The 18,969-nt window shown below is 44.2% G+C and overlaps 1 protein-coding gene across 1 annotated transcript in view; it reads left to right on the top strand.

Annotated features, from left to right (window-relative positions):
- Positions 1-18,969, top strand: part of CFAP299 (cilia and flagella associated protein 299) — an 887,436-nt gene that overhangs the window by 292,575 nt on the left and 575,892 nt on the right. The window contains exon 3 of the mRNA XM_073543005.1: positions 11,434-11,524. Within this exon, the coding sequence (XP_073399106.1) occupies positions 11,434-11,524 (91 nt within the window). The remainder of the gene's footprint in view (positions 1-11,433; positions 11,525-18,969) is intronic.

Raw genomic sequence — 18,969 nt, 5'->3', positions numbered from 1 at the left:
TATCCTCCCTATAGGGCTCAGTCTCTATACTTCACCCTTTCATCACACTCCCCCTCCTTCGTATACTGTCCCCTCCTGGCTGTACCCTTACATTGTCACAAATGCTGCGCCCCCACTACTCAGTCTCTATTCTGTGCCCAATCACTTTTCTCGCCCGATATTGTCGCCTCACACTATTCCCCTCCCTCATACTGTTTCCTCTCACATCCCCCCTGTTCACCATACTGTCTCCTCATATATTTACTCTCTCACTCTCTATACTGCCTGTTCACTCATACCAGACTCCCCATACTGTGTCCACACACATCCCATCACCCTCACTCCCCATACTATGTCAACATACATTTTTTGGATCTCTACTCATACTGTGGCCGCATACATTCCCCCGTTTGCTCCCCATACTGTCTGCACCCATCCCCCCACTCTCCATACTGTGTCTACACCCATACCCCATGCTGTTTAATCATACATGCCCTCCATTCCCCCATACTGTTTCCTCATCCATGCCCCCATCCCACCGTACTGTTTCCTCTTACATGCCCCCATACTGTTTCCTCATACATGCCCTGCATCTCCCCCTTTGCTCCTCATTTTGTGTCTTCAGATCTTCCCACACATTAAATCCTCCATCTCCAACCACATATTAAATCCCTCCATCCTCATTCCAAATCTCCCCCCACAAATTAATTCTCCTCATCCCCACTCCAAATCTCCCCACACACATTAAATTCCCCCATCCCCACTCCAAATCCCCCCCAACACATTAAATCCTCCCATCCCCACTCCAAATCTCAGCCCACACATTAAATCCCCCCATCCCCAAGCTAAATCCCCCCATCCCCGTGCACTTAATTTTTGGTGTCTTCAGCTCTACTGGAGCACTTACCACAAATATACGTCTCTGTAGAGCGGAGAGTGATGTCAGCAGTGTGATCACGTGACCTAATCACGCTGCTGGCGTCGCTCTGACCCGGCTGTCAGAGCTTCAATTGTACTTGCCTCTTACAGACGAGCGTACAATTGATCCCTGGGAGCCAGAGCGCTGCAGCATCTCTTTGCTGGCTGTCAGCTTGACAGCTGACACAGAGAACAGCTGACTCACAGTCCAGGGGGTGGCAGACTGCAGCCGCCTGGGGAGACACTGGGGACTGCCACATTAGGCGGCTTGACTGCGCCCCCCTGCTGGCTGAACCCGGGGCACATGCCCCAGCTGCCTTCCCCCAGACACTCCTGAATATCACAGCATGCATAGGCCTAGACATTAGTACTGTTAATCATTGTATGTCCTTTTGGTTGAGAGACCAATGATGAAATGTTATGAAAGCAAGAGGTGCACTGAGGTGACTTTTTGTACCAATGGATAGTCAGATTAGAAGATTGGAACATAATAATCCTTTCTGTATGGCAAGTGAAATGGGATGTCACATAACGAGACTAAGGCACCTTACAGTGTCTACCTCCCATCACCATTCTTATAAGTAATCATAGTGCAAAGCATTGGAAGTGGATGTCTATACTCTTCAGTGATAGCCAGAATTCCACTTTTCTTGGATGCAATTATAGCTGTGGATTGATCTGTAGACAACTAGGCAATGCCATGAAGAGGCCTTTATGGGGGAACATTACTGTGGTCCTACTCCTGAGATGGTGTTAGATGGCATAATGTACGGTAGCTGGACCACCACTGTAGTCTTCATGCTAGGTACACTAACATCTTGACATTAAAGTGAATTGGCCGGGTAATCAGTGGTAAAGCAATTTCTCCAAAGTGTCCAAGGAGCTGTTTTTATAATACAACAAAGCCAGGCCACATGTTGCTCGTACTGCAGTGTGCAGCCTTAATGTGTTACCATGGCCCGCAGCATCTCCAAATTTGCCTCCCATCAAGCACATCCAGGATGTTATTGGTCAAAAGGGAGCTGCTAGCAGCAGATTGTGGTGATTTCTGTGAAAAGTGCATTCAGCATGGCAGAACATTCCACAGACAACCATTAATAACCCCATTGATATCATGCCAAATGGTGAAGGTGCGTGTATTTATGTGCATGATGCTCATACTTAATGCAGAATAAATTAGGATGTTTTAAATATGATTTTCTTATTTTCATAATTTGCATATCATTAACATGTCTAATTATCCCTTGATTTGCATAATTCCGTGAGATTTACTTCTTGGTGTTGCAATTTCAATATTGAGTAGTGTACAATAAATACTGCCCGTTACGCTGGAAAAAAACAAAGAAAAGTGCACACAGGTTTAGCATATGAAACAGAAATGCAAAAGAAACAAATACAAAAAAAGCTGTCATGGAAAGCAATACATAGACATATAGATAAATATTTGCAGATATATTTTTTTGTTAATAATGATATAACAAATTGTGTTTGTAATTTAAACCTATAGGAAAAAAATTATTCATTGTTAAAATCAAAAAGGCTTCACAGTTCAATAATGACCCCTGCTTGCTGTTACAATTGTAGACAGAAAGCTGGCATTATTGAACCAAGTCGAATTTTGATAGAATGAATAAAGATGAGCGAATTTATTTGAGGTGAATTGAATAGGCCTATTACAATTATTCAGATTCTCCAGAATCCATAACTTTAGCCATTTGTTTCAGACGAATTCAGCAATATGGCAACCAGTTGGCCTCCATTTTGCTAAATTGTAAAGGGCAAGGAAATTGGTTAAATAAGAACATCATACTTCGTCACTTACCTGTCCTGCCACCACCCCAGCCCTTTCTCCTGTACCTTTCACCTCCAAGCTTTTTTTGGCTTTTTCCCGCCATTCAGCATCCACTTCAACATTCTTCACTTTGTATCTGGGCTCCAGTGCCAAGTAGACCTCTGACAGTATAACGTGCACCGCCGGTAGTCTAGTCGGTGCCTTAGGTGATGCACATTGTAAGGTGATATTACGACACGTGGTACGACATACGTCAGAGGTCTACTCGCTCCTGGAATCCCTAGCGAGTGAAGAAGGTCCAAAAGGATGTTGCACATATGGAGAAGATGGAAATAAGAGGGTGGCCGGTTAGCAGGACAGGTAAACAGTGAGATTAGTATTTTAAAGACTCCAAAGCATAATAAGAAACATTTAATTTGCAGATTTAGTAAACTCTAATATGTTGGAAAAGTTGCTTGTGTCGTATAGTAGATATCCTGAACAATTTGCTGAGTTTGTTGACAGAGAGCCTGTATAGCGGATACATGTGAGTTTTTATGACTGTATCCTAAGTGAATGACTTCAACTATATACAAGTAATGCAATTTCTGTAATATTTTAGACAATGTTGGTCAGATTTGAACACTAGATAACATTCCCAATGTTATTTTGCCTATTAAATACAGCAGTGACTTGATAGTCGGCAGGCAGCTTATGTCTCTGTGTTAGGTTGTGACTGTGTTATGACGGACTCATGTAGATGGTAGCTCTCAGTTAACTGGTTAAACACTAGTTCTAATGTTTAGTCACGTGTGTACTTTCCGCTGGAAGCCAAATTCTGTGATAACCATGGCAGAGATTCAACTTAGCAATCACAAATTTACTATCATTTAGTATTTAAAACCTCAAATGTAGTATTAAAGCTGTCAACCCCTTTGTATTATCTCACAAAGTTGTTATTACAGCCCTATAGTAGATTGGTAGACTTATTAAGTAATATTTAGGAAACTATGAAAGTTTTATCAGAAGGTCAGTCATCACCTTTCCTACATTAGACGTACTATTCTGTCCATGTGACCTGGGATCTAAGTCCCAAGGACAGAATAGTACGTCATAGCGATCAGCGGCGCCCCCCGTGGGGAGTGCCGCTGATCGCAGCCGGGTGTCAGCTTCTTATCACAGCTGACACCCGGCACTATGTGTCAGGGGCGGTCACGGACCGCCCCCGGCACGTTAACCCCTGGCACACTGCGATCAAACACGATCGCAGTGTATCGGGGGTTTAGGGAAGCATCGGCAAGGAGGGGGCTCCCTCCATGCTTCCCTGAGACCCCCACAACAGCGCGATGTGCAGTGCTGCTGTGGGGGCCTCCTTCCCTGCAGGTCCCCGGATCCAATATAGTGGCGGGGACCTTCAGGGGCCTGCAGGGAGCCGGCTTCCTCACTGCCTGCAGAGCACAGGCATGAGGAAGCCTGTGCAGCACCTATGTCAGATCGCTGATCTGTCACAACGCTGTGTGATGTGTAAGATCAGCGATCTGTCACATGACAGTGATGTCCCCCCTGGGACAATGTAATAAAGTTAAAAAAAAAGTGTAAAAATAGTTTGTAAAAAATCGCTAAATAAATTAAAAAAATTTTTTTTCCCTTAATAAGTTAATTTTTTGAAAAAAAAAAGTACACATATTTGGTATCGCCGCGTCCGTAACGACCCGCCCTATAAAAATGTCCCATTAGTTAACCCCTTTAGCGAACCCCTTAAAAAATAAAAATAAAAAACGAAGCAAAAAATAATGCTTTATCATCATACCACCGAACAAAAAGTGCAATAACGCGCGATCAAACAGACGGATATAAGTAACCATGATACCGCTGAAAACGGCATCTTGTCCTGCAAAAAACGAGCCGCCACACAGCATCATCAGCGAAAAAATAAAAAAGGTATAACTCGCAGAATAAAGCGATGCAAAAATCATTTTTTTTATATAAAATTGTTTTCATTGCATAAAAGCGCCAAAACATAAAAAAATGTAAATGAGGTACCGCTGTAACCGTACTGACCCGAAGAATAAAACCGCCTTATCAATTTTACCGCATGCAGAACGGTGTAAATGCACCCCCCAAAAGAAATTCATGAAATGCTGGTTTTCGTTCATTCCCAAAAATCGGAATAAAATGCGATAAAAAAAGTCACGTGCCCAAAAATGGGACCAATAGAAACCTCAACTCGTCCTGCAAAAAATAAGACCTCACATGGGTCAAGATAAGGAAAAATGATATCTCTCAAAATGTGGTGATGCGCAAACTATTTTTACTATAAAAAGCGTCTTTTAGTGTGTGACAGCTGCCAAAAATAAAAACCCGCTATAAATAGTAAATCAAACCCCCCTTTATCATCCCCTTAGTTAGGGAAAAATAATAAAATAAAAAAAAATGTATTTCCATTTTCCCGTTAGGGCTGAGATTAGGGTTAGGGGTGTGTTGGGGTTAGGGAGTTAGAATTGGGGGATTCCACTGTTTTGGCACATCAGAGGCTTTCCAAAAGCGACATGGCGTCCGATCTCAATTCCAGCCAAAAAAGTCAAACGGCGCTGCTTCCCTTCCGAGCTCTGCCATGCGCCCAAATAGTGGTTTACCCCCACATGTGGGGTATCAGCAAACTCAGGACAAATTGCATAATATCTTTTGGGTCCTGTTACCCTTGGGAAAATAAAAATTGTAGGTGAAAAGATCATTTTTGTGGAAAAAATATGATTTTTTAATTGTACCGCTGTACGTTATAAACTTCTGTGAAGCCCTTGGGGGTTCAAAGTGCTCCCCACATATCTAGATAAGTTTCTTGGGGGGTCTAGTTTCCAAAATGGGGTCACTTGTGGAGGGTTTTCACTGTTTAGGCACATCAGGAGCTCTCCAAACGAGATATGGCATCCGATCTGAATTACAGCCAATTTTGCAGTGAAAAAGTCAAACGGCACTCCTTCCCTTCAGAGCTCTGCCATGCGCCCAAATAGTGGTTCCCCCCACATATCAGGTATCAGCATACTCAGGAGAAATTGCACAATAACTTTTCCAGTCCAATTTCTCCTGTTACCCTTGGTAAAATAAAAAAAATTGAACCTGAAGTAATTTTTTTTGTGAAAAAAATTTAAATGTTCATTTTTTTAAACATTCAAAAAATTCCTGTGAAGCACTTGAAGGGTTAATAAACTTCTTGAATGTGGTTTTGAGCACCATGAGGGGTGCAGTTTTTAGAATGGTGTCACTTTTGGGTATTTTCTATCATATAGACCCCTTAAAGTGACTTCAAATGTGATGTGGTCCCTAAAAATAAAATGGTGTTGTAAAAATAAGAAATTACTTTTAACCCTTATAGCTTCCTAACAAAAAAATTTTGGTTCCCAGATTGTGCTGATGTAAAGTAAACATGTGGGAAATGTTACTTATTAAGTTTTTTGAGTGCCCTATCTCTGTGATTTAAGAGCATAAAAATTAAAAGTTGGAAAAATTGCGAAATTTTCACCAAATTTCAGTTTTTTCACAAATAAACGCAAGTTATATGAGTGAAATTTTACCACTAACATGAAGTACAATATGTCACGAGAAAACAGTGTCAGAATCACTGGGATCCATGGAAGCGTTTCAGAGTTATAACCTCATAAAGGGACAGTGGTCAGAATTGTAAAAATTGGCCCGGGCATTAACATGCAAACCACCCTTGGGAGTAAAGGGGTTAATGTTTCTGGCCTCTAATGCAAAATATATGCTCTTGTATATTTGTGTCTTATATGACAGAGGTAAAAACAGATGTCCTCAAAGACGTTAATCATATTTTATGTTATTGTAGAATAGATATAAGTAATAAAGATGAAAGAATTTTTTAAAATTCGAATTTGCCTGATTCAATGGATTTTCCCAGAATATTCAATTTACAGCAAAGTACTCTAAAGCCTCCAATTGTCATGAAAAATGTGTATGATGCTATTTTCTACTACTTCTACTATTACTGTTTTTCCTTAAATGCTAATTGTCTGCAGAGCTGTGCTATCACACACACTGTACATGTTTTATGCCATTCTCTCCTATCTCTGCAGCTCTATGGCTAAGGTGTGAGCTGTGCCATCCTTTAACTGTCCAGATTCACAAAAAATGGCTGCTGCATTTCCTGCTTCTGCTTTTATACAGGCTATGAGAGTCCCTACTGATAGGCTGTGCTACACCATGTGATGTGATAGCTATATGCATTATTGGAAAGCCTGAACGAGCTTATCTGGTTATTTTCTGGCTGACGTACTGTTCTGAAATGTGTAAAATGGTGATGGCCATTTCAGGCGATTCACATGAAGTGAAGTGCAAATAGTTTGAATATCTAAAATTTTTTCACAAATTCAGATCAGATTGAAATGATTCTCTCATCTCTAGTAAACATTCAACACTGACTAGACATTCTTTCACAAGTAAAGCTTCCTCTACACATTCTGATATTTGTATATCAAGCCATGCGAGTACCAAGAAAACATAACCTTTATTGAACGATACTAAAAAGAGCCATGCACATGTAAATACACATAAAATATAGAGGAAGAAATGTTAAAATGCAAAAGTGCTAATACTCCGATTACTGTGCTTGAAACATGAAAGTGCCCATGACAACACCAGTGCAAAAAAAATCCGGTATCCTTTGTTGTGGATATAGCTCAAGGTAAAAAGGCACTGGCAGAAGGGGAAGGTGATAAGGTAACCCTAATATCCCCTGTTGTGCCCCATGCGTAGACTCCTGCCCTGTTAAGAGCAATACCCAAGAATAGACCTACTATACATGATCCACAAAGTTCCTGTGCATTTCAGCCTTGATTTCCAGGCTTCATCAGGGGGATCAAAAGTTCAGAGGGGAGAAAATTGTGAGTAGCAAGTAATATAGTTAGATTTTATGGTCCTACACAGGGCTGTGCAATGGCACTTTACACTGTTAGATGCATATGAGAACTAGCCTAAAAAGTGCCTAATAGTCTCTGTGCTGAGGCTCCCGGACCCCTCAATACTGTAAAACTGCATATTTTAGCAGGGCCTTTTATTGTGGCCAACCTAAGGCACACCTGGGTAATAATCATGCTGTCTAATCAGCACCTTGATATGCCACACCTGTGAGGTGGATGGATTGTCTCAGGAAAGAAAAGCTCACCAAGACAGATTTAGTCAAATTTGTGAGCAATATTTGAGAGAACAGGCCTTTTGTGTAATAGAAAAAGTCTTGTATCTTTGAATTCAGTTCATCAAAAATATGAGCAAAAACAAAAGTGTTGGCTTTATATTTTTGTTCAGTGTAATTCTGCACTCAAGATTAGACAATAGTGATGAAGTAGAACATTGCATACTTTTTAATTAACTACAATTAATTTTTTTAGCCCTAAATACATGCATTTAAGGTTAAAAATGGCCCCATAGGTGGAAATCCCCTTTAGCCCCTTCGTGACCAGGCCAACTTTTAAAATTCTGACCATTGTCAGTTTATGTGGTGATAACTCTGGAACGCTTCAACAAATCCCATTGATTTTGAGTGTTTTTTCATGGCACATTATAATTTATGAAAATAGTAAATTTAGGTTGATATGTTTTGTGTTTATTTATAAAAAATATCAGAAATTTGACAAAAACGTAAAAAAAATTGCAATTTTCAAACTTTGAATGATTATCCCTTTAATCCAGATAGTCATTCCACACAAAAACATTAATAAATAACATTTCCCACATGTTGGCTTTACATTAGCATCATCAGCATAATTTTTAAACCGCTAGTTTATTTTGTTAGCCTTTTAGGAGGTTTAAAAATGTAGCAGTAATTTTTCATTTTTTCAAGGAAATTTACAAAATGTATTTTTTGAGGGACCTATCAATGTTTGAAGTGACTTTGGGGGTGCTATATATTGGGAAACCCCAAACATGATACCATTTTAAAAACGGCACCCCCTGACACATTGAAAACTGCTGTCAGGTAGTTATTAACCCTTGAGGTGATTTTCAGGAATTAATGCAAAGTAGTATAGCAGGAATGAAAAAGTGTTTGTTTACCACCTAAATGTCGGTAACTTCTGAACTGACCGCTAGAGCCAGGAGACTCTAAGGCCGCTATTTGGCCATGAAATGCTATGGCAAACATCAGGACCACACAATCATGATCTCTGTGTGTCAATTAGATTAAAGCGGAAGCAACCACAATCTATTAACCATTTATTTGATGTAGTCACTTTTGACAGCAGCAACTAAGGGGTTAAACAGATATGGACGGTGTCAACACAGATCATTTGTGATACAGCAAGTTGTTAGCTATAGTGTACAGCCGACAGCTGCTGGATTCTCACCTGTATAGGGATGCTATTCTCTTATATCAGAGGTCAGTTAAAAGACGTATTAGCTGTCATTAAAGGGTTAAGGTATTAACAGGGCCGGCATCAGCACCTGACACACCCGGTCAACATGGGCGCTTGCTCAAAGCCTTGGTACATGCAATACTGACCTCTCCGCATTCCTCCGCTGCAGCATCTCCCACGTCTCCTGACTCTGTGACTTTTCAGGTCAGAGGGCGCAATGATGCCAATATAGCGTGCTCTCGGCTCTGAATAGTCACAGTGCAGAGAGTCGCAAGAAGGAGAGGAGTCCGGAGCAGAGTAGTGGCAAGAGAGGAGAGGTGAGTGGTTTTTTTTTTAATGTTTGGAGCAATATATGGTGCCCATTCTGTTTTAAGCATTATATGGGTCCCATCATATCCTGGAACATTATATGGGGCCCATTATAAATGGGGCTATACTGTATATGGGGCCATCATCATATTCTGGAGCATTATATGGGGCCCATCATATACTGTATGGAGCATTATATGGGGCCCATTCTGTATGGAGCATTATATGGGACCCATCATATACTGTATGGAGCATTATATGGGACCCATGGTATACTGTATGGAGCACTATATGGGGCCCATTATGTATGGAGCAATATATGGGGCTCATTATACTATATTGAGCATTATATGGTACCCATCATATACTGTATGGAGCATTATATGGGGCTCATTATACTGTATGGAGCACTATATGGGGCTCATGTATGGAGCAATATATGGGGCTCATCATATGCTGCATGGAAGAGCAATATATGGGGCTCATTCATTATGCATGGAGAATTATATGGGTCCCAATATTTATCGAGCAACATATGGGGCTTATCATATACTGTATGGAGCATTATATGAGGCCATTATGTATTGAGCATTATATGGGACTGATCATATACTGTATGGAGCATTATATGGTGCCCATTATGTATAGAGCAATATATGGGGCTCATTATACTGTTTGGAGCAATATATGGGGCCCATTATATTAGATAGAGCAATATACTGTATGGAGCAATATATGGAGCTCATTATACTGTGTGGAGCAATATATGGGGCTCATTCTGTATGGAGCAATATATGCGATTCATTATACTTTGTGGAACATTATATGGGGTCCATTATTTTGTATTGAGCAATATATGGAGTCCATTATACTGACTTTTAGCACTCTATGCGGCCCATCATATACTGTATGGAGCATTATATGGGACTTATTATACTGCATGGAGGATTATATGGGGCTCATTATACTGTATGGAACATTGTATGGGATACATTATTCTGTATAGAGCATTATATGGGGCTCATTATTCTGTATGAAGCAATATATGGGGCTCATTATTCTGTATGAAGCAATATATGGGGCTTATTATACTGTATGGAGAGCTATGTGGTGCCCATAATACTGTATGGAGGAATATGCTTTTTTGGTTTCTGAGCTATAGTAGAATTTACAATAGATATCACTCATGTAATGTAAGAAGTAAGTGAAATATTTGGCATTGTACTATACATATATTTCTCTGCCGTATTGGTGCATCATGAATTGTGGTATGTGTTAAAGGGGCCCACTGAGACTCTTTAGCCCGAGGCCCACGAAAAACCAGGAGCCGGTCTTGGGTATTAGTAATGATTCAGAGATTCAGATCTACATAACATTAAGAACAGTGTTCATTGCCTTTTACTTTTGATAACTATATTGCCACTGTTAATGAAAAATTATTTTAAGAATGATAAGAATTTTCAGATATCATTAATCCATGTGCTTGCAGGTAATGAACAAATATATACAATACCCCTGAACTTTACAGCTATATGAGCTTTTTAGACAAGCCATTCCAAACATTCCATTAAAGTGGTCAGTGGACCACAGTCCTATGAACAATTTTGCTCCACTCTCTACAGTTGTCAGCATTTCTGGGGATGTATAATTCTCGCCCCCATCCACACCCCTTTTCTGAATGCACCCAACCTCTTCAGAATAACCTGATCCACTCTAGAACACCCATGTTTGGGGTGTGGTTTACATGCTATGGGAGTTTGTCCCAAAAGCATTTGAAAATTTAGGAACCAGTGTTAGATGAGGTTTGTCTCCCAATCATATTATGCATGATTTTAGGCTTTTTTTTAATCTGTTTACCATATATAGCTGATTTATCTTCCCTTGTTTCCAAAATGGTTGGAGTGTGAACAGTCTCCAAGACTTTCAGGCTGCCAATCTAAATGCATGATGCATGATGTGTATGTATGAAGTAAAGCACTGTACAGAGCCGCCAGGGCTGCAGAACATTGAAATAAAAGTCACTGTGTTAAAGTAGTGTATGTAAATTGTAAATGCATATTCATCATTGCAGTTACATTTCCTATTTTTCAGGATATTGTCAAGTGCAGGAAAAGAATTGAAGGATAATTTCCTGAAAGCATTAGCCTTAAGGGAAGAGGCAAATCGCAATGGGAAAATGACAGTGAGTACAATAGATTGGATTCATTGCTGCTCTGTGCAGTAGATATTTTCTGTGGTCACACGTCAATGATTTGGAAATTAATTGCTGAATACTCATCTGAGATTTTGGCAGATGGTTGTTCTTAACCCTAGATTTATAATGTGCATATGTATATTGTGGTGTAGTGACCACTGTGTCTGCTAGGGGGCGCTGTGTTGGTGTCCCAGGACGGACGGATAGCCATGTCCAGAGTGGCTCCTAACAAAATACTAATTTAAAACTAATATACTTTATTAATTATTATAAAACCACAATATATCAAAAAGACCAAGCAACTTAGTGCTGATCAGACTCACTTCAAGCCAAAAAACATTTTAGAAAAAAGGCAGGATAGACGGACCAATGGCCTACGTATCCCTAATAGGCCCTATACTGGCCCCTATCTAACAGCGGAGGTTGGCACCCTCTTGAAACGCAAATGGCGCCCCCGCTCAGCAGTGGCTATCCCTACTCACCCTGTTTTATGCTATATCTCAGGATGAGTACAGAATAATCAAGCCAAAAGAAGTATTAGGTCAGTTTAAACAGTCCAAAATGTATAGTATTCAATAACATCAACAGACCTCAATTATCACAAGCCACCAAAGCTCATATATTAACCAGTGTTCAACCAGTAACCAAAGAAAAATCATTACTTAATGGCAAGAAAGAGAGGAGGAAATTGTCCTAACTAGATTCCCTATTTGGAGCAGTCCCTACCTGCCAGCGGAGTTTTTTCACCCTAATTTGTACTGGTGCCCCTGCTCCGCGTCGGCTGTCCCTTAATGACCCTAATAACTCCCTGAGGACCCCGGTCACTGACAATCTTGTCCGGCATGCCATGCAGGCGGAAAACGTGCTTAATGAACAACATTGCCAGGCCCCTCGCAGAAGGTAACCGGGAGAGAGGTACCAGGTGCACCATCTTAGAGAAATGGTCGGTGACAACCCAAATGACCGTGCTGCCACTGGACTTGGGTAGCCCCACCACAAAGTCCATACCGACCATCTCCCAGGGCCTGTCCGCTACCGGCAGAGGATAAAGAAGCCCAGCAGGCTGCTGCCGAGAGGACCTATTCTGGGCGCTAGAGACGCACGCCTGAATATAGTCGCTGACGTCACGGGCCATATGCGGTCACCAGTACGTCCTCGCCAGAAGCTCAGAGGTCCGTTTTGTCACGAAATGTCCACCCACCCTGGACGAATGAGCCCACGAGAGGCCCTCCGGTCGCAGACGGGCAGGGCCAAATGTCTTGCCCGGAGGTACTAACTCAAGGGCAACCGGAGCCACAGTCCTCAGGCTCTCGGATGGGACAATCAGCTCCTCCTCCTCTTCCTCCGATGACACCACGGAGCGGGAGAGAGCATCGGCCCGGACGTTCTTCTCCCCGGAGAGAAAATGGAGGGTGAAGTGGAACTGGGAAAAGAACAAAGACCATCTGGCCTGGCAAGAATTTAGCCGCTGGGCTGTTTGCAAATACTACAAGTTTTTGTGGTCGGTGAACACCTGGAAAGGGTGGCGAGCCCCCTCCAGGAGGTGTCTCCACTCCGAGAAGGCCAACTTCATCGCTAGCAACTCCCTGTCCCCGATGGCATAATTCCTCTCCGCCGGGGTGAAAGTCTTGGAGAAAAAGAAGCATGGGTGCTTCCGACCTTGCATGTCCTTCTGAAACAGGAACGCTCCAGCACCGACGGAAGAGGCATTCACTTCCAGAATTAAGGGCTTATCTACATCGGGGCGATGTAGAATGGGAGAGCTAGCGAAATGGGACTTAATGGAGGAGAAGGCCTTGGAGACCGGTTCCGACCATAACTTGGGATTTGCACCCTTCTTGGTGAGGGCTACCAAGGGTGCTACCAAAGTCGAGAAGTGGGGGATGAATTGGCGATAGTAATTTATGAACCCCATAAAGCGCTGCACCGCTTTGAGAGAATGAGGTTCCTGCCAATCCATCACCGCCTGTAGCTTGGCAGGATCCATGGCCAATCCCCGGGTGGAGATGATATAGCCCAGGAAAGGCAAGGACTCCTGCTCAAACACATACTTCTCCAACTTGGCATAGAGGGAGTTTGCCCGCAGGCGATCGAAAACTTTGCAAACATCTCTCCGGTGGGAGTCAATATCTGGAGAGTAGATGAGAATATCATCCAGATAGACTACAACCGAGGTGGTAAGCATATCCCGGAAGATATCGTTCACGAAGTCTTGGAAGACGGCCGGGCATTACAGAGGCAGAAGGGCATCACCAGGTATTCATAGTGCCCATCCCTGGTGTTAAATGCCGCCTTCCATTCGTCCCCATCACGGATGCGAATCAGGTTGTAAGCCCCCCGCAGATCAAGTTTGGAAAACACCCTTGCTCCCAGTAGCCTATCAAACAGCTCTTATATCAGGGGCAGAGGATACTTATTCTTAACGGTGATGGCGTTAAGACCCCTGTAATCAATGCAAGGACGTAGTTCCCCACTCTTCTTCTGGACGAAGAAGAATCCCACCCCCGCTTGTGACACTGACTTTCTAATGAATCCTCTTGCCAGATTCTCCCTGATGTACTGAGACATGGCCTCGGTCTCCGGGAGAGATAGGGGATAGACTCAACCCCGGGGAGGCTCAGCACCAGGCAAAAGGTCAATAGGACAGTCATAGAGGCGATGCGGTGGAAGGGTCTCCGCCGCCTTTTTGGAGAACACGTCCGCATACTGTCGATAGTGTTTGGGGAGCGAGGAGAGATCTGCAGGAACCTCGGTGGAGGCAACCTGAACGCACTCCCTCAGACATCTACCCTCACATGATTTACTCCACCCAATAATCCTCCCTGAGGACCACGCTATATGGGGGGAGTGGTACCGCAACCAGGGAACCCTAGAAGTACCTGGTCAATACCCTCGGGCATGACGAGGAGGGATATCGTCTCCTGATGAGATGGAGCCACTGAGAGTAACAAGGGGGTGGTCTAGTGGGTTATCTGTGAGGGTAGAGTTGCGCCGTTCACCACTCTGACGGTGACTGGTGTAGACATCATAACCAGGGGTATAGCGTGCCATTGAGCTAAGGCTGACAACATAAAATTGCCCTCTGCCCCGGAATCCACGCAAACCTCCACCGCCAGAGTGGAAGAATCAAACTCAAGTGTCCCCTTAAAGGGCAGCTTGGAGGAAAACGCCGCTGATTCTAGTGCGCCGCCTCCTACGGCCACTAGGTGCGACCGTTTTCCCAGCTGCTGTGGGCACCGGTTGGCAAGGTGACCGGACTGCCGGCAAACATGACGGCTCACAGGAGCTCGAGCGGACCGGGGCCTGGATCCCTCACGGGAAGCCCCCTGACGCTCGGACGCTCGATCGGAAGATTCCAGAGGTTTAGCAAAACTAGATGCCAACCTAAACCTCTGCCTACACTGGGCCCGCTCCAACCTTCGCTCAGCGAAGCGAAGATCAATACGGGTGGAGACAGTGATAATCTCCTTCAATGTAGCGGGAATCTTCCTGGTGGTCAGAGCGTCCTTCACTTGGCCAGCCAAACCTCTCCAGAATGCCGGAATGAGGACCTTATCTGGCCACTCTAACTCAGGGGCCAGCGTCTGGAACTGGATGGCAAAGTGGCTGACCATGGACGAGCCCTGTGAGAATGCCAGCAGCCGGAGCGCGGTGTCATGGGTGACTCGTGGTCCCAGGAAGACCTGCTTCAGAGTGTCCAAGAACTGTGAGACACTCTGCACCACATGATCCAACAGCGGTGTGGCCCACTCCAGAGCCCTACCCGACAAGAGGGAAATAATAAATACCACTTTAGCCCGCTCAGAGGGGAATCGTGCGGCCAGCAGTTCCAGCTGTATAGAGCACTGGCTTACGAAACCCCTACAAGAAACACTATCACCCGAGAACTTCTCGGGCAGCGGGAGGCGGGACAAAGTCGGGGCAGGGATGGCTGTGGTCACACGGGAGACAGCCTCTGTGGCTGCCTGAACAGCGACCGCAGTAACATCCGCAGCTGAGGCTGAACGCTCGAGAGCCGCCAGCCTTCCCTGCAGCTGGCAGATGTACTGCAGCAGTCGCTGTTCATCCGCCATTACTAGCCAGACCCTGGCGCTAGGATAATGTTAGGGCTGGCAGAATGCACAAAATAATAAAGATGGTAATAAGGTGCGTTCGCAGCCCGGGGTCCACCGTGCAGGGGTGGTAACCTGCTGCTCAGTAATACTATAAAAACACACGCGGGTTATCGTCACCCGGTGTGTATGGGGGCGGACTCTGTTGTTTCACAGAGCCGCACTACCACTGAACATAAACGCCGAAGCCTGTTTGTGCTCACAGAGCTCGGCTAGAAGAGCGCACAGTGTACGGCCACAGAGCGCTAGCCCAAAGACACGGGGTTAGAGTCCCTCTAGGCCCACGGCGTTGCTGCCACGAGCGCCGCTAATGACGCTGGCAGTGGAGTGTGGAGCACGTGCACTGAGGTACTCTGAGCTACCTACACCTAAGCCTGGGCACTAGCAGGCTAGGCTGCACAACACATACGTACCAAGGGTAGGGGTTTCATAATGAGTCAGTCACAAGATACATTCATAAGTGCATACATCTCTCACACCTTATAGTCTGTAAATACAGTCTATCCTAGCGCATGGGCGAGCAGCCATGCGAACCTTTTATAGCCACGGGCCTCCGGGACCTTCCTGGCTTCTCGGATGGGCCAATGCGAACACGAGCAGGACCTGAGCACATGACCCTCGATCTCCAGTGGGAGATCACTCCACAGGCAAGCTCAGTGGCCCGACATCAGGACTTAGTCCCTGGAGAATCTCGCTGCTGAGCAGCCTGCATTGTCATAGCTGTGCGAGAGGTGTCAGCAGCAAGGAAACCCACGGAGTTGACCTGGGCAGAGACCCGGGACCGACGAATCTGCTGAGCAGGCTCCACTGCGGCCGAAGAAGAATGGGAGACCGCTGGGTGCAAGACTCCGGATTCCTGCTGTGCAGTGGGAGGAACCCGACGCCTAACACTGGCTTTGGAAGAAAAGAGGCGTTTAGAGTCTCGCATTGCACAGCTTGAAGAAGAATTGGAGGAAGAACAAGGCAACGTTGAATTAGCCAATGACAGGCTGAGAAAGGCCACACTTCAGGTTGACCAGATGAATACTGATCTGAATGCAGAACGTAGTAATGCTCAGAAGAACGAGAATGCCTGTCAGCAATTAGATCATCGGGATAAGGAGTTAAATGCAAAGCTTGCACAACTGGGGGAACAGCTTGATGCTGAAACTAAAAAGCGACAATCTGCAAGCAAACAAGTACGGCGTACGGAGAAAAAAACTGAAGGATGTACTAATGCAAATGGATGATGAAAGGCGTAATTCTGAGCAGTACAAAGACCTGGCGGAGGGAAATAATGTTCGAAACAGCTGAAGCGCCAGGTGGAAGAAGCAGAGAAAGAGGTTCAACGTGCCAGTAGATTACAGCGTGAACTGGAGGATGCTACAGAGACAACAGGTGCAATGAACCGTGAGGTTAAAGCACTGAAAAGCAAACATAGACGTGGTGGTGTACCATTTGTTACAAGACGCATAGATAGAAAAGGAGTTGACGGAGCGCACTGTAGAAGTGTGGTGACTAAACAGTGTCTGATGACGCAGACAGACTGTGACTGGAGGTCCAAAGCCCAAGACTAATATTCTGACCGCTGGGGGCGGGGAGGCCTAATGTAGAGATGAGGCCATATGACAGACAAAACAGACAGAGATGGTTCTCTCGACCTGTTGGGCAAGGTGACATGGGTGCACGGTCTCGAGATCCCTGGGTGATGTTGTGTGTTTAACCCCACAAGTTTGAACAGAGGGGGGAGGTATGTGATGTAGTGACCACTGTGTCTGCTGGGGGGGCGCTGTGTGGCTGTCCCAGGACAGATAGCCATGTCCAGAGTGGTAACAGGAGCAGGGTCCTAAATGACCATTATGTATCCCAAGGTGGGTGGCCTTGGGATGAAGGCTTGATTATGTGCTGATCAGCAGAGCTGATCTTTTGTTCCAATGTGTTAGGGAGAATACTTCAGGTGATTGATGAGATGGGTGGGATCAATCACCTACAAACCCACCTAGGGGCGGGTGTCTAAAACGCCAGAGTAAAGTATGTGTATGATGGTTGAAGGACCTGTGATGAGGTCATAGCCATGGGATCCGGTGGGCGTGGCTACAGACCATATAAGGTGGCCAGGGTAGGTCACGTGAGTGTGAATGCTTGGACCCGGTTGGTCCGTATGGAAGGTCTCATGCAGGAAGATGTGTCTGCCTTCCTGAGTACACGTGGAGATGCTGTGTATCATGGCTGCACGTGTCTGAGAGTTCCCAGGAAAGGGAATGAACGTCTGCACTGAGAAGCAGCTATGAGGTAACCCGAACAGGGGATATAACTGTGAGGCTAGAGAGCCTGTGTACCGGAGATAACAAAGCCTGTGTGACCACGGGGTTAACAGAGGGGAGCTCTGTCATGGACGCTATGCTGATTTGATATGAACTTTCTGTTGCTGTTCATGGTTTATGCTGCATAATAAACCGAATGGACTGAGTTTATGTTGAGAAACCTGTGCCAGAACTGATCTATCGGCTGCCTAGCGAGTATCCCCTACCTTAATGACAAGCACTACCTTACAATATATATATATATACTGTATATACATACTGTATATTATATATGAACTTTCATAAATCTATCTATAGTATATAGAGACAATTACCGTATATACAATTATATCAATTTGTAGGTTTTTTTCAAGATGTCCAAAAATTATCATTATCAATTTTTGTGGTGAGCAGGAACAGGTTAGATTAAAAAAAATGAAGAATCATTCACTTGTCACCAAGCATTTCCAAAAATTAACTCTATTTTGGCAGTTATTTCATGTTTGTGTACTCTCAAGAGAGTACTTTTCCCAGCATTAGTACAGTCTAGCACTGTAAAACATAGTAGGCAGCCAGGAAATGTTTGGCTTGCATGGCTCTGCAGTGGCAGTGAAAGAAGCCACATGATAGAAAAGTAGGAAGAGGCAGTAAAGGAGGTGTGTGGCAGTTTAGTGTCAACTCCGGCAGCATTTTGCCTAAAATAAAAAGGGAATGTGTCATTTTTAACATTGCCTCTTTTAGAGATCATTTCATCTTCAACTTGCTTAACTGTTCACAATAACAATAATTTTGTCAAGGGTTTTCTAAACTTTTACATGCCACTTTAAGATATTCCTTGCTTATGATAGATAACTGTCTGCTTGACAAAGTTATAACTTCGTTTGTTGAAAAAGCTCTCTCACATTACACTGGAGGCTGGAAAAGACAGTACACTCATAGCAAATTGGGTAAGTTCTAACAACTTTTCTAATCTGTTGACCCAGAAGTCCATGGGATTAGAGCTCAGGGAATCTGCCTGAGAAAGGACAACGTCTAGCTT

The sequence above is a fragment of the Dendrobates tinctorius genome, unplaced genomic scaffold, assembly GCF_039654945.1.
Source record: "Dendrobates tinctorius isolate UK_male_01 unplaced genomic scaffold, ASM3965494v1 ptg000011l, whole genome shotgun sequence".
Taxonomy (NCBI): Eukaryota; Metazoa; Chordata; class Amphibia; order Anura; family Dendrobatidae; genus Dendrobates; species Dendrobates tinctorius.
This window is presented reverse-complemented; position numbering and strand designations above follow the sequence as displayed.